The sequence below is a fragment of the Nerophis lumbriciformis genome, linkage group LG03 (assembly GCF_033978685.3).
Source record: "Nerophis lumbriciformis linkage group LG03, RoL_Nlum_v2.1, whole genome shotgun sequence".
NCBI classification, from domain to species: Eukaryota; Metazoa; Chordata; class Actinopteri; order Syngnathiformes; family Syngnathidae; genus Nerophis; species Nerophis lumbriciformis.
Window position 1 is genome coordinate 54,220,680 of NC_084550.2, and position 17,620 is coordinate 54,238,299.

The following is a 17,620-nucleotide window of genomic DNA, read 5'->3' on the forward strand; positions in this document are numbered from 1 at the left end:
TTTTGGGTTCATTGAGGTTAGCTAATTTTACTTGTTTTGGAAAGTCTTGACAAGCCGAATTTTCTTGTTCTATTGGCAGATAATTTTGCTTAGTTCAAATAAAATACCCCTCATTTTCGTATTTTTTTTTCTTGTTTTTGAACACTGACTTTTTGCAGTGTAAGGCTTTGTGCGTGCGCACACTTTGATACATCTGAATTTTTACTGGCGTGCGTACTTTTCTGGATTTGAACGTACGTCTATTTTTAGTAGGAACGCCACACAACTGTAGTTACATGAGGCTCCTGGAGAGCAATGATCAACATTATGAAGACATTTCAGTCCTTCATCAACAACACCAGTCTCAGACAAATATGTAGAGTACACTGGCCAAACACCATCCATTGTTAATCATTTGGAGCAAACAAGACAGCAGCCTGTGAAGGAAGAGATCCTCAAAGACACTAGAGATAGGTTGGCCCATGCCCTTTGCAGGCCTACATCCAACACAGCAAAACATGCCCTCTTTTGGAATCCACAAGGTCAAGGAGGAGGGGCAGATCAAGGAACAGCTGGCACAGCAAGAGGTCTGGCCATACATTGGGAGAGCTGGGAAGTTGGCCCAAGAGCGGGATGACTAGTTGGGCGGTCGAAGTAAGTACGTAAAGTAAGTATTCACTCCCTCCAGGATTTCGCGATGTCAACAAGTATTACAAATTCAACCAATCCCCGCAAAGTATGGCGACTTTGTGCAAGCCCCCAACTGCCCGGCACATTTTGGGCAATCAGCATCATTTTCGCCAATCTATTTTTTCTATGGACGGCGGTCAAACACGCACGTCAACAGTCTCATCAAAACCTAGGTTTGTTTCTCGTGTAGACAAAGCAGGAACAGCAACATGTAACAATATAGCAACACGAGTGTCAGTGACGTGCGGTGAGGTTGATGGCTGGTGAGGCACTGACTTCATCACAGTCAGATTTACAAACATATGAACCCTAAAGAGTATCTTATTCACCATTTGATTGGCAGCAGTTAACGGGTTATGTTTAAAAGCTCATACCAGCATTCTTCCCTGCTTGGCACTCAGCATCAAGGGTTGGAATTGGGGGTTAAATCACCAATAATTATTCCAGGGCGCGGCGCCGCTGCTGCCCACTGCTCCCCTCACATCCCAGGGGGTGATCAAGGGGATGGGTCAAATGCAGAGGACAAATTTCACCACACCTAGTGTGTGTGTGACAATCATTGGTACTTTAACTTAACTTTAACTTTACACATACAAACTGTAGCACACAAAAAAGCACATTTAATAAAAAAAACGTTATTGTGGTCTTACCTTTACTTATAAGTGCGGGAACAGTGGTGTTCGTGTTGGAGGAGTTGTGAATGAATGAAATATGAAATCCGTGCTGCAGTCTGCAGGTGTACCTAATGTTGTGTCCCTGCAGTCGTTCACGGCTCCTCCGGCGCGAGCAATGTTGTTTTTGCACTTTTTGGCTTTTTTTGGGTGGATTCGGTCTTGCACGTGGAGGGTTTGGGTGTGGGCTTTGGTTGGTGTGGCGTTCCCGTCGGGGGGTGCACTCTGCGGCGGAGGTGCAATAACCGGCACCAGGAGGCGGGATTACGCGAGCCTCACACAGTGCGTCTTCGCAGCAGTTTTATGATTGCTCAGCACAAGAAATACGTTACACACATACAGTTGTTGACAAAATACACTGTACATTATATACCTCAGCTAACTAAACTATGGAAATGTATAATATAATTCATATAGCAATACGGTCTCACTGCACAGCAGGCCAGCAGTTAGCCGAGTCCGCAATCCATGGTGAGGCACAATTGAGTGACGTGCCTCAACTGGCTGCTGATCACCACACCGTCTCTTCTCAGTATTTGAACAGCAAATGTGAAAATTCAGCGATTTTGAATAAAAATAATCTAAAACTGGTGAAGTTAAACGGAAAATAACTTTATAGTATAATCACTGGATACATAACAATTTAATTTTTTTTTTTCTTTTTACATTTTTTTTCTTTCCATGATGGCAGGTGAGGCCCCGCCCCGCCTGACGTGTGTATATATATAAGAACAGATACATTTTTTCAATGCTGACCTACCACAAAGCAGCATTTGCATGTTAAAGATTTTGAAGTGTGATAAAAATCTCCTATTGTCTCTCATTTACAAACAAAAATTACCGCTATAGATCGCTCTAAAATGTTGACAAATGCTCTTAATGTGCGAGAGTAAATGTTTAAGATACACTTTTCAAGCGTAAAACATACACTGAGAATGTCTGCAACTTGTGGACGACAGAGCAAACAAAGAACAAGGAATTTTTTGGCACGTTTCTTCCTATGACTATAATTATTACTAATATTGATTTTAATTTGTTAAAATAGCACAGTAATTTCACAGTTCTGAGAATGTGCTTTTATTTTATTGTACTTTTAAGTCTGTGTGGTATAAAATGAGTAAAACATCAGTACAGTATTTGTTTTAAAATTTCTGTTGAAATCCTGTGCTTTCGAGGTTAGTTCATGTTTATTTTCCTTTATTTAACCAGGTAAAACTCATTATGATTAAAATCTCTTTTGCAAGAGTGAGCTGGCCAAGACGGCAGCAAAAAACGGGTTTCATAAATACATAGAGCAACAAAAAACAGAAGCAGCCACACACTATAGTTATAATATAAGTTACTTAAAACACAAACATAAAAACATGCAATAGGTTAAAAATAAAATGTTTCAATAACAAATTCAAAAACAAGTACAGTGCCCAATATAAATAGTTGCTTTATCCTTTAAAATGGCCTGAAATTCCCCCAAAGTAATCCGTTCTGGTAGCCTCAGATCCTTTTGTAAACTATTCCATGACCATGGAGCTGCAAATATGAGTTTTTTTGTTTTGTTTTTAACCAAGACTTGTGTTGGCTTTAGGTACAAACATGTCCTGTGACCTCAAACTGTAGCGACTGAAGTCTCTACACATAAAAGAACATAAATAAGGGGGAACCAGACTAAGAAGTGATTAATATAAAAAAAACATCTATTGAGAAAATCTGCAGACTGACAAAGATGGACAGTTTGCCTTTGCATACAAAGTGCAATGGTGCACACGATTGACACAACCAGTAATAAAACATAGTGATATACAGTATTCAGTTTTTTTCAAGTATGTGTCAGGTGCATTCATAAAAAGAACGTCTCCATAATCTAGCAAAGGCATAAAAGTGCTCAGCGTTTCCTAATTTGTATGGAAAAAGAGGACTTGTTTCTAAAGAAAAAAACATTTTAATTTTAATTAAGGTTTAAAGGAAAACTTAAAACACCAATAACCAATTCATAAAATCACAAGTTGATTCGATGCTATTGAAGAAAATAAGCCTAAATGTGTCACAACTTTCTGAAAAAGCTGCAGATCTGGCATTTTAGGCTGCAACAATCACACATATTCTGGCGGGACAGACTATTTTGTAAAAGTAACTTTTTATGATGTATTAAGAGTACTTTGCGTCTTTAAAACCTGTTTATAAGCATCGGACAGGATAAAACTCACCTCTCTTCTTTTTTGCCACACGTTTGAAGAGGTGGTCAAACGGTCGCTTTTTAAAAAATTTTTTTATGATGTCCATCCATCCATCCATTTTCTACCGCTTATTCCCTTTGGGGTCGCGGGGGGCGCTGGAGCCTATCTCAGCTACAATCGGGTGGAAGGCGGGGTACACCCTGGACAAGTCGCCACCTCATCGCAGGGCCAACACAGATAGATGTCATGGAGGAAAAAAGATTAGATGACAGCTTTGTCATAAAAAAAAAAAAAAGAGGCTTCGCTACACATTTTAAAACAAATCTTGGAAATGTAGGTTTGATAATTTAGTTTTTCTTGGGGAAATAGGCTAACCTGGCCTACTGTTGTAAAATGAGACTGTAGGCCAAATGTTAGCACTTAAGCCAGGGGTCGGCAACCCGCGGCTCCGGAGCCGCATGCGGCTCTTTGATCACTCTGATGCGGCTCAGCAGCTTACTTGCTGAACCCCCCTATTTTCCCATGTGACTTCCTGATGCGGCTCAGCAGCTTCCTTGCTGAACCCCCAAATTTTCCCGTGAGACTTCCGGATTTCAGTGCCTCTAGCAGAAAACTCCCGGGCGGGATATATATTAACCGATTATCACTCTTACAACTTTAACAAGGGCGTGCCATGATGGTACGACATTTGGCGCTCTCTACAATCTGTATTAACAGCGTGCCGGCCCAACACTTGTTATACAAAATGCATCTTCTGCTTGCACACGTATTAAACAGCAAGGCATACTTGTTCAACAGCCACACAGGTTACACTGACGGTGGCCATATAAAAGTGGCCATATAAAACAACTTTAACACTCTTGCTAATAATGCGCCACACTTTGAACCAAAACCAAACAAGAATGACAAACACATTTCGGGAGAACATCTGCACCTTAACACAACATAAACACAACAGAACAAACAATACCCAGAATCCCATGCAGCCCTGACTCTTCCGGGCTACATTATACCCCCCCCCCCCCCCCTACAACCAAACCCCGCCCCCACCCCAACCCTGCTCCCTCACACATCAACCCCTCCCCCTCTCTCTCTCTGTGCGTCGGTTGAGGTGGGTGGGGTTTGGTAGCGGGGGTGTATAATGTATCCCGGAAGAGTTAGGGCTACATGGGATTCTGGGTATTTGTCCTGTTGTGTTTATGTTGTGTTACGGTGCAGATGTTATCCCGAAATGTGTTTGTCATTCTTGTTTGGTGTGGGTTCACAGTGTGGCGCATTATTAGTAAGAGTGTTAAAGTTTTTTTTATACCGCCACCGTCAGTGTAACCTGTGTGGTTGTTGAGCAAGTATGCCTTGCTGTCTCCTACGTGAGCAAGCGAAAGTCCATACAATGTGTGACTGATCAGGCACGCTGTTGGTAGTGGTTGTTAAATGCTGTACCATCACGGTACGCATGACGCTGACCCATCACGGTACGCATGACGCTGACAAGCGCCAATCGGTCAAAATCCGCGTGCCGCACCAGCTATCAAATTCCAAATAAAGGTGTGGGCAGCGTGTCTAAGACCCCTAGTTTATACAACGCAAAGCAAAAAAAACAACTTTGTATGCAGTGTTATTTCTTTTAAAAGTTCAAAATATTTTTGCGGCTCCCATTGTTTTCTATAATTTGTGAAACTGGTCAAAATGGCTCTTTGACTTGTAAAGGTTGCCGACCCCTGACTTAAGCACACAAAGCTATGTTAGGGATGCGACCGTTGTTGCATGTCATATATGACATCCACACACTCGCTGCTAGTCTAAGCGTTTCCATTGCAAACTCATCAAATGAGGATTTAAAACAAAGAAAAAAGAAGCACGCCACGAGAGAAAAACCCCAAACAAATATTGGACTTTCACAGGAGTCATTTTATTGTCTAATTTTTTTTTCCAAGCGCTTTCAAACATGCCAGTTGGCCCAGTCTCCTGTCTTCAGCATGTACTCTGTGTTATTTATTTGGATATTTCATACCACCAAATTTAAACTGTAGACCATAACAACACGTGGAGCGTTGTTGTTTTTTTGTCTGCTGGTAGCGTCATTCACCACTGTTATTGAGTTAGGTACAATCAATTAGAATCCGAAAAATGGGTAAATGCCAAAGTTAGGATGAGAATAAAAAGGCACTTATACACATTTTAAGCAATCATGTAAGAAGTGGGTAACGCACATTCTTGGATGCGTGTGTGATGAATTGAATATCGCTGCATTGTCACGAGCACATCACGTTGCAATATACTCCAACAGTCATTCTCAAACTGTGGTATGCCAAATAATCACTTGATTAAAGTATTTCCTATATTCAAACCAAGTGTTACTGTTCAGACTGTGTATATTGTTACAGTGGCCACAAATATTACTTGTTAAATAAAACATTTGCCTTGTTTTTAATGAATACTTAGGTCTACTAAGCTACTGTATTTCCAATGTTGGTCATTATGGTGGTACTTGGAGAGCCAAGTTCTTTTCTGGGGTGGTACTTTTTTTTTATATCAACTGCTCTATTAGACACAACCAGCCAGAGCAAAAGGTTTGTTTTGTCCAAAAATCGCAAACACGTGAACCATCTGCACCCTTCCTTTCCTCATGACAAATACATGAGGATGCTGCACATTCACTAACGGACTTCTTGGAAAGAGGACAGGCGTCTTTCTAAGAGTGGTACTGCTGCTGTGTTGATACGACTCGAGCCAATGTAATCAGTAACAATGCAGCACGCAGACAGTAATGCTGAGGACAGAAGAGCTCCACGCATGTGTGTAAGTGTGTGTGTGTGTGTGTGTTGGTGTGTGTGTGTTGGGGTCAGATCCGAGTCAGTTGGTGCCAGAAACTGGACGGCATGAAGCTTTCCATCTTGTCTGCGAAAAAGCCCAGCGGTGCGAAGAGTGTGCTGAAAAACTGAAAATAGAGGGATGCTGAGTGCCACTATAACTTTTATCAACATCTTGGATTTCTTCAAGTGACAAACATTCACTTTATAAACTCGACGAGATCGGAAGTAGTATGGTTGTAACTAGTGATGTGCCGATCGATCGTGGAAAAGTATGTGATCACCATTGCTAATTAATATCTGTAAGCAGCTCCCATAAATTCCGGACTATAAGCTGCTATTTTTCCCTACACTTTGTACCCTGCGGCTAAAACAACGGTGCAACAAATGCATGTTTTGTTTTTTTCTAATTGCCATAATATTTTGTGGTCAATAGTTTTCATTAAACTTAAGCAGAGGTCTGCAATGTTGTGTTATTGTTTGTGCTATGGCGCCATCTTTCGGACGAGTTTGCTCGCTGCACTTCCTGTTTTGCCTCACCGGAAGTAAAAACCGTACGTAGCGTTTCTGCTCGAGAGGATTCTTCATTCATCACTCCAAGCAACGTTTGTAAGATTCACAATTTGACTAAAACAATTCGTACTTACCAAACCGTCCCATGTGTGATGTCTGTAGGAGTGTTTTCATGCATAGTTGTCCGTGCTCTCGTAATGTAAACAAGCTAGCGCCGTTAGCATTAGCTAATATGCTAACACCTTTACAAGTGTCTGTGTTAGTATTATTAACTTTTTGTATTGTTTCAGTTTCACAAATTCCTCAGTTAACTCACCAAAATGTCACTGTGGCATTATTGAGTCTGTTTAGCTGATTGGAGGGCGAGCTTCCACAGCTACGATAACTCCTGTTGTGTTTGATCGGCCGTTTTACTGCTGTGTTACAGACACCGTTTGGAAACAATTAAGGTATATAATAAACATTTACAAAATAATTGTCTGTAAACAACTAATTTCACAGCGTATACAGTATATCTGTGGCGTATAGTCCAATGTGGCTAAAATATGGAAAATGTTTTCTTAGTGAGTGCGGCTTATATCCTGGTGCGCTCTATAATCCAGAAAATACGGTAATTATGTATCTCCATACAGAGTATGATGCCGCCCTACCAAGTTAATAATAATCACATCCATTTCGGCAAATAAACTGCATTTTTTAGTATTCTTAGTTTAGTCTATATATGGTGGTGTCAATACCAAGGGTAGTAGTATCACTATATGATCAATACTACAGGGATTAGGTCGATATTTTTATTTTCCTAATATTTTTGTTTTTTAATGTTTATAAATTACCTGGACGCACGAAGACTTTGAGGGCAAATAACTAAATATTTAAATGAGTAGTAGATAGGTTTTTATTTTTATTTTGTTTAGTTATCGTGTACTATTGACTTTGTTTTCTCAAAAAATTGTATCTAATAAAACAGAGTAAGGAACATGTTTAAATATTGTGTTGATATTGTTACCGTCAATAGCACTACTCATATGTAAATGGAAACATTTACAGTTAATACATGTGATCCGTATTGGTATTCGCAAATCTCACTTTCGGTGTCGGCATGATCGGAACATCCCTAGTTGTAACCACCACAATTATCATGCATTATATCATGCATTCAAATATGACAGTGGATCAAAGCATAACAACAGTTGGTAATTACAGTCTGCGCCTGGCCATATATTTATCACTTATTTGATAAACCTCAAGAAGGAGATATAGTGAAACTTCAAATGTCTACCCCAATCTGTCCCATTCTTTTGACAAAAAATTCTCACAGGAAATAATAGGAAAGGAAATACTCTGTTCCAGTGACCAAATGTCATACAATTGTTAAACCCTAAGAAGGAAATACAGTGAATCTGTTTCAGTGTGCTAGTCTACTATTCTCTTTTCATATTTTGACCTAATATTCTCATAGGAAAAAATGGAAATGGAAATAATCTGTTGCAGGGTCAAACTGTTGCCACCATTCAACCTTGATTAACTGTGCATTTCTTTTTAAACCATCTTAACAGTTATAAAAGTGTAAAATGCATTTAAACGCTGCAACGAGTAAAACTTAAAAATAATACATGTGAACTTTTGACATTTGCCCAAATGCGGGATGTATGATGTGCCACACCTTACCAATAACACATTTTGCTGGATGATATATTGTCTACAAAATATTGCCGATAAACAACATTACTATCAGCATTATTTTAGGACCAAATTAAGCACCAACATAATACCGTATTTTTCGGTCTATATATCGGTACTTTTCCCCCGTTTTGAACCCTGTGCTTTATGCAATGTTACAGCTAATTTTTCCACACAAACACACCAAAACAGCGTGTTACAGACACCGTCTTGTGTTAAATTTGTGAATGAACACAAGCACTTTTTTAATGTGTACACTGTTCTTTGTCTAATAAATGGTTGTGGCCAATATCTGTATAAAGTAAAACAAATCTTCCAAAAATTAGGTGGGCGTGGCTTATAAGCAGGTGCGCTTTATAACCCGGAAATTACGGTTAAAAAAAATAAAAAAATAAAAATGGATGAGCCTTTCAAACATGATTAACTTATTTTTTACTAGCATTTTTTCCATTGTAATTGGAAAGTCAATAATTTTTGATTATTTTAAATAAGTAAACAAAAAAAATGGACTCAATCTCTGTCAGCAAAAATTGCACTTCAGTATTGAACATCTTGAAGTGCAATTTTTTCCCCAGTTGGAAAAACTGGATCGGGTCAACTAATAAACATTCAGCACATTGGCTCGTTTTATAGTGTAATCTTGCTCATTTAGTTTGAAGCCGAAATATTCCCACAACAGGAATTTTGGCTTTGCTAGCAGGCCCGCCTCCACTCACAGAGACAAAGATATTAGATAACTGACAAGAGGGTTTACTCCCTCCATTTAATTCTGCCATTTAACGAACGCGCTCAGGTGCTGAGAGCAATGCAGAGTGAAACCTCTTGTGCCGCGTTTGAAAGCAAGAGACGAAGAAAACAAACACACATGAAAGTGGCAATATTTTTAATTTATCGTTCAATTAATTGACTTATTGATTATAGGCCAAGCCTACCTATCCCAACATTTTGAACTGTCACACAAGAGTAAAAAGAAGTTAACAACTGAACAACATTTTTTTTAAGTGTTTTAAATGTGTGTCGACTTACTTTTATGTAACCTCCTGCGTACATATCTTAATCATGTGACTTTAGAAGAAATGTTTTCCTTACTGCACCATTTTTTACAATTTTGCCTATCATTCACAATCCTTATGAGAGACAAGAAGACAAAAGTGTTTAGGTTTTTTTTGCATTCCTATTTGTAATAATCGGCTTGTTTTAGGTGGGTAGCAATGCAGCTAATTGGAGCAATCCATTCTGCTTCTAAATCACTTTAAAAATGCATTTAAACAACGCCAACTTAATTTACATTACATAACCTGTATAATAACCAAGCTGTGGCAACATTGTTATTGTAGGAGCGAACACTAAGGGAACTGTTTTTCTAGCGTAGTAACACATCACCTTGCAAGCTAGCTACTTTGTCAACAGCTGAATGGCTTTTGAGTTTGTAATGCACAACACAACGCGATAGGACACCAATCTTACTGACTGAAAAACATGACCAATGATATTACAGTATCTGTAAAGTATTAATTAGCCCACATTTTATGTTTTGTGTTTTACACATCTAGCTCGACCATGTACTGTAGTTGTAATAACAAGCATAATGATCAATATTATAGTGACTTACTGGTTGGTCAAGCTGGCTGGTGACGTTTTTTTTTCCCAGTTGATTTTGGGTAAGCATGCCATTTACGTCAGCATAGCTTGGCTCCAAGTTCAACATTCAAACCGTCAAGTCACGCCGACCTCAGTCTCTTGTGCCCGCTTCTACATATTCAGCTTCAAAAAGATAAGGTTGTAAATCCTCTTTTTTTTTAAAGATTGCCGTCTTTGTCATCTGTTACCAAATTTGCCATGATTAGAACACACTTAATTATAACACAGTCACATGTGTTTCTGTAAGTAGGAACACATTTGTTGAAGCAAGACAAAAGTGTGTTGCTATGAAATAAGTTCCGGTATCACCCAAATTACCAAAATACGGTAAATATTGAACATATTATACACATTGTTATGAAAGTGTCTGTTACTACATTATATGTAGACTTGCAGCGTGTATAACAAACGCTGATGGAGGGTTTTGAAGTTGTTTGAGGACTTTGAAGGCTACAACGGTGACTCCAATTACCGTATTTTTCGGAGTATAAGTCGCTCCGGCCGAAAATGCATAATAAAGAAGGAAAAAAACATATATAAGTCGCACTGGAGTATAATTCGCATTTTTTAGGGAAATTTATTTGATAAAACCCAACACCAAAAATAGACATTTGAAAGGCAATTTAAAATAAATAAAGAATAGTGAACAACAGGCTGAATAAGTGTACGTTATATGAGGCATAAATAACCCACTGAGAACGTGCCTGGTATGTTCACGTATCATATTATGGTAGGAGTCATTCAAATAACTATAACATATAGAACATGCTATACGTTTACCAAACAATCTGTCACTCCTAATCGCTAAATCCTATGAAATCTTATATGTCTAGTCTCTTACGTCAATGAGCTAAATAATATTATTTGATATTTTACGGTAATGTGTTAATAATTTCACACATAAGTCGCTCCTGAGTATAAGTCGCACCCCCGGCCAAACTATGAAAAAAAACTGCGACTTATAGTCCGAAAAATACGGTAGCCGCATCTTGTGTGTTTTTATCTTCTTTAGAATCCTAAAAAAAAAGACGACATGTGTTCTTGTCTCTCATAAGGATTGTGAACGATTGGCAAAATTCCTAAAAAAGTGTGTTTCTCTTTTAAAGTTGTCTTTAATTCCGCGTTGTATACTAGAGGGCAATTTCTAGCCTGTCGATATACTATTTATAAACATAGTGCTGTTATAAATACTGTGCCAATCAAAAGTTTGGAGACACTTTCTCAAATAGAATGTAAAAGTGTACCCAAACTTTTGACTGGTACTGTACTGGAAACGTGAACATGTTCTAAATAGAAAAATCCAGTGTACTTTGGGCAAAACAATGTTAAAATCTTACAGAAACTTGCTTCATGCTGTTGTTGTTGGGAATAAAACAGTCTATCGATAGAAACTACAGTGTTAGAAAGTAGTTTGGTTTCTATACTTTATGTTTAAGCAGCAAGTTATAAGTATAGAAAGTAGGCTGTTATTGAACTGCTGTTACTGGCCATGAAGATATGGAACATTTCATGACAATATTTTTGCACTCCTGCACCACTTAGATGATCTTGTCAAGAGCAGGAGCTTCAGAAAAATGTGTTTTCCTTCAAAACGGCAGACGAGACCTCGCGATCCCCCCTCCATGGTTTTCATGTACTCCGTCTGAACATTTACACAAAGCCAGCTTGCCAAACTTGAAATCCCATCTGCGCCCTATCTTTCTCAAAACAAAAAAGGAAGAGTACTCAATGTTCTCAGCGACAAGCCTCGCGTCAATGAGGCGAAGACTGACTAATAAACACGGCGGCTATAAACGTGGCGTGAAGTAACACGGCCGCCAAACAACACCTTTGCTGCAAATAAATAGCGCACGGAAGTCATCCTGCTTTTAGAGGCTCGAGCCTGCGCTACGGTGCTTTGTTTGCTATTGTGGTTACTGATACCTTCCACTGGACTTAAGCTTGTTTTGGCGGGAACACGTTAACACTTTACAGGCCGTCGTCTCCCATGAGCCTCCACTGTTGCTGACAGTAGTGGAAGGCAGTAATTACTGCACGAGGCTCACGTTACAAATAAGATTATTTAAACTCATAAAATGAAGGTCAAGCAGAGATAGCTCTCAAGGAGCCTTTTAAGGATTAAAAAAAAAAGAAAAATAAGAGTGATGTGCGCAGAAGACACTTACCGCTTTGGCGAAGACACCCATGAGCTCTGGGAACTGATGTGTGAGCATGGCCAGCATGGCGGTGAAGGAGCAAAGGCCTGCGGTGAAGAGGATGAAGAAAGGAAGCTCTTTCTTTGGGTACACCGACACCTCGTGGAAAGCTGGTTGACAAGACGGGTTCATGAGGAGAAGTCTATCAAGTCGAAAGAAGGTTGAATCGTGGTTTGGAGCTTCCGCTTACATGGTAGCAGCTCTCGATCTGCTGTTTCTGTGCATCCTGGGTAAGGGTAGAACAGGTGACCCTTCTCTAGTGGGTAAGGGATTATCCGGAAGGCTGGAAATATAAATACGATCAGAAAAAGAATGCAAAATGTTGCAAATAAATCATCGCAAATGCAGAATACTTTACTAGCCGAAGGCTTGTAAACCTGTTTGGATTCTATGGATGTAGTACTGTAATTAAAGGGCGACTGCACTTTTTTGGAATTTTGCTTATTCTTTACAATCCTTATGTGATACAAGCACACGTTTTAAGTATTCTAACCTGTAAATAAACGCGAGCAAAAGTCAACAAACAAAAGGGGCTAATGGGAGGTGCTCTATTCTGCCTATTAGGCGCTCTAAAAAAACATCCAAAAGCCTCCATCAACATTTTATATACACACTGTTTGTTTTATTTAATTCATTTAAGGTCAAACCAAAAACAATCAACATAATATTTCAAATAATGAACCAAAAGGAGCAGAAATAAGTAAAACTTATAATATCTGCCCCCTATTCATAGTTACATTTATATATATATATATATATATATATATATATATATATATATATATATATATGTTTAAAACATACAAAAAAATAAGTAAACATAGAAACAATAATTTACACCAAGTCATATATTTTCATCATGATTTTTACATTTTTTTAATACAGCAGGAGATTTAGAATGTTTATTTCACTGTCAAGATTGTTCCATAAACTAACACATTTGATTAATATACTTGTTTCCTTCATCCCTGTTCTAAATCTCTATTTAATAAAGATTTCAGTTCGTTTTAGATTATAATTGCGGTCTCTTTTAACAAATCTGTTTTGAATATTGATTGGAAGAATTTGTACATAATTTTCAAGATATTGTAATCTACAAATTCAATTTAACTGTTTGAATATTGGGTTTGTGGGTTCCCTGTGTGTATTTCCACTTATGATTCTTACGGCTCTTTTCTGTAGAAGGAAGATTGGAATTAAATATGTTTTACAGGCACTACTCCACACACTTCAATACAATATGTTAGATATGGAAAAATCTGTGAATTATACAAAATATACAATGCTTTTTGATTTAGAAATTCCTTTACTTTGTGTAAAATAGAAATAGTTTTAGATACTTTAGCCTTTTAAGCATATGGCACAGCATTCATTTCACAGACACATCACAACGTTGGTTTTTCCCTTGAACAACAACTACTACTAATCATGACGGACTTCATGAGAGACAGCAACGATTACTTAAAAAAAAAAAAAAAATCCAGAACCTTATCTTTTTTGAGCCTGAGTATAAGGATGATTATCTACAAGCTTTAGAAGCTTTGTGCTTAACAGATCCAGCTTTAGTGAAACACTAAGGATCATGCTAAGTGCTAAACAAGATATACAAATTAAGAACATGCACTTACTGCACAATGTCTGCTCTCATTGGGATGCCGATTGATGGGATGTTTATGTCTTCACATTTGTTGAAGAATTAGTCATAATCCAGGTAAAAATAAATGAAAAGATGGCCGCAAATGAGTGACTTTTTGTGTCTCTAAATCCATCTCAGGGTCTAATTTGAATGTCAAAGTTGACCAACTTTTCAGTTTATCATCTTTCTATTATCTAGGTGAGAGGCATGTTTATCATCTGTAATTAACTTTGACCAACTCCAAGGTGATGCAGCAGCTCATCGGCTCAATATATCGATACAACAGAATAAGTTAGTTAGCGCACTGTGTACATGGTGCTGCTAAAAATAGTTTGTCTGCGTTATAGCTTATAATAATATATCGTTAAAACTAGGTTATTATTCAGGTCACGAGATGTAAATGAGTATTGTTGGTAATTTTTGAATGTTTTTTAGAGGGCTTAATGGACAATAGAGTGTCCTCATTAGCTGCATTGTTAGCCACCACGTATATGCTGTTCTTGTCCCACATAAAGATTGTAAATCATAGGCAATATTTTTTTTTTAAAGTGCAGTTCCCCTTTAAAGTATCTTGTATACCACTCAAAGCCATAAGGGCTCTTGATCGAACCAAGAGAAATATATCCACCAGTTTTGAAAATACGACAAAGCAGTGAACCTGTACAGTGGGAAAATAAGTATTTGTTGATATTGTAAGTTTTCCCGCTTACTGAACAGTACAGAATTATTATGGCTGTTTTATTGTCACAGAGAGAGACAGAATGTAAAATAAAATCCTGAAAAATCAACATTACATTAAAAGGTTATAAAATGTCACAGAAAACCATGTTTGCAAGCACAGAAATCAGACTTTTCTTCTAAGCAGTCACCAGGATTTCACCAGGATTTTGGTGAGAGAAACAACACCAAGGCCGAATGTTTGTGTTTCCACCAGCACGTTTGACAGTAGGAATGCTGATGTTGTTGGGCTCATTTTGAGGATTTCTCCGCAAAGAAACACGTTGAGTCAATTTGATGCCAAAGAGTTAAATGTTGGTCTCATGTGACCACATTATATTCTTCTTGTTGCAGCAATTTAGGTGTTGATTGTCAAACTTCAGACATGTGTCTTCTTGAACAATGGGACATTGCGAGAGCTGCGGGATCTTAATCCATTAAAGCACAAGTGTCAAACTCAAGGCCGGGGGACCAGATCTGACCTGCCACATTATTTTATGTGGCCCCTGAAAGCCTGGAAATACTGTAACGTGCATCAATAAACCACTTCACCTTTCTGGCTAAATTTATTTGTTCATACAATTTTGACGGAAAAATGTCTTCAAAACCAGGGGTCTTCAATGTTTTCCAGGCCAAGGACCCCCAAAATGATGGACAGAGGAAGAAGGGACCCCTTCTTCAGGGATGTAAAGTGTGGCCCGGGGGCCATTTTTGGCCAGAAGCTCGAGTTTTATTGGCTCACAGCATATTGTTGAAATAAAATCAAAACAAAAACAGTAAAAATGTAAGAAAAAAGAGCAAAAAGATGTAAAAATCTCAAATGATGTAAGTAATAGCTAATGATAATAATAAGCTTTGTAACCTACAACACAAAGCTGACAAAGTTTTGTCTTTCAAAAAAATATGTTTGTTTTTAGGAATGCATTTTTTATATTTTTTTAACACATAATATCAAGATGGCGCCCGTTTGCTTCGACTTTTCAGTATGCAACACTTGGTGGAAAAGATTGGACAAGCTCACCCTAATAATATATTTTGTATAACATCGTGATTTAAATGTAACTGTTTCTGTGTGGAGTTTGCATGTTCTCCCCGTGACTGCGTGGGTTCCCTCCGGGTACTCCGGCTTCCTCCCACCTCCAAAAACATGCACCTGGGGATAGGTTGATTGGCAAAACTAAAATTGGCCCTAGTGTGTGAATGTGAGTGTGAATGTTGTCTGTCTATCTGTGTTGGCCCTGCGATGAGGTGGCGACTTGTCCAGGGTGTACCCTGCCTTCCGCCCGATTGTAGCTGAGATAGGCTCCAGCGCCCCCCGCGACCCCAAAGGGAATAAGCGGTAGAAAATGGATGGATGGATGTTTCTAAAGTTACAAAGTTATTGTGCAAAGCTGAAATATTCAAAAAAATACAGTATATGCTGTTAATCGCTAGTTGGCAACTAGCACCGCTAATCGCTATCTGGCAACTAAAGCACTAACCACTAGCGATCTTAAATGCTAACAAAAATATACTAACCCACCCATATTTAATTTATTCATGTTATTATTTTAAACCTGTGTACAGTGAATAGGATGGCCATGCCTTTACCATTTCTAAACAACACTACAGTGTGATGTACTAATGTTAATGTGTATTCAAAAACATATTTACAATTTGCAGGGGAATATATATATATATATAAAATAAAAAAATCTAATCAATCAAAAATGTTACCAACCCATGCAGTACCTCTGCTGAGCCCTTGGGTGTTGCCGACCCTCTTGTTGAAGACCTCTGTTCTAAACTTTAATATTATCTGATAATGCAACAAGATATTTAAAAAATGTTTAGGTTATCACAAATAAGTACTTAAATATCTGCTTGTCACATGGAGTTATGATTTCATAACAAGTCACCCATAACAATGAAATGCATAGGCAATTGTGTAATATTATGAGGCAATGTGCATATTCACGTTTAGCGGCCGTCTGAGCACAGCAATATCTGCGATGTGGCCCTCAATAAAAACAATTTTACCACACCAGGTGAAATCTTGCATGCAGTTCCAGAGCAAGGATGATTGACTGTTAATTTGAATTTCTTCCATTTATGAGTTATTACTATATCAGTGGTCTCCTTCTCAAAAAGCTTCTTGTTGATGGTGTTGTAGTCTATTTCAGTCTTGTGCAGGTCTAAAACGGTCCTTAGACAGCTCTTTGGTCTTGCCTCTGATGGTGGGGAGGTTTGAATGGACAGGCGACATTTAGCCACATAAACTGAGAACAGGAGTGTTTGCATGAAGGGACAGGACTCATTTGTGTGCTTGATGGGGATATACCCGGTCTGTGGGGTCAGAATGCTTGCTGATTGGAAAGGGATCAAATATATTGTCCCTCAATAAAATACCAATTCATTTATAACATTTTACTTGGAATTTTTGGAGGATTTTTTTTTACATTCTGTCTCTTTTGCAATAAAAAAATACCAATACAATTATTTCCCCCAATACTTCTACATTAGAACATATTCATGGAAAAAGGTATATTTAGTAGAGTGGCTACTCACTGCCCTCCCATGTACAGTGGAGAAGGTTTAAGGCTCCTTCGGCCCTCTTCCAGTGCTGCAGGTGGAAGAAAGCGTACGCCACGGCCTCGCTGTCGCCCCGCTTCAAGATGTGTTCAGGAGGCAGGATCAAGCTCTTCATCTCTAACAAGTACTAAATAGGAAGACGACAAACTAGTTAATGAAGGAAGACAGTATATTTGTACATTTGTAAAATTATACACTATATTGTTTTAGAACAGAGGATGCTTTCCTTCTTGAGACAACAGAAATACAGGTAAAAGCCAGTAAATTAGAATATTTTGAAAAACTTGATTTATTTCAGTAATTGCATTCAAAAGGTGTAACTTGTACATTATATTTATTCATTGCA

General features: G+C 38.3%; 1 protein-coding gene across 1 annotated transcript in view; it reads right to left on the reverse strand.

The window, feature by feature from the left end:
• Positions 1-5,398: 5,398 nt before the first annotated feature.
• Positions 5,399-17,620, reverse strand: part of st7l (suppression of tumorigenicity 7 like) — a 101,260-nt gene continuing 89,038 nt past the window's right edge. Inside the window, exons 15-18 of the mRNA XM_072912850.1 lie at positions 17,251-17,401; positions 12,541-12,633; positions 12,321-12,460; positions 5,399-6,449 (exon numbers count right to left, since the gene is read on the reverse strand). Of these exons, the coding sequence (XP_072768951.1) occupies positions 6,354-6,449; positions 12,321-12,460; positions 12,541-12,633; positions 17,251-17,401 (480 nt within the window). The 3' untranslated portion in view covers positions 5,399-6,353. The remainder of the gene's footprint in view (positions 6,450-12,320; positions 12,461-12,540; positions 12,634-17,250; positions 17,402-17,620) is intronic.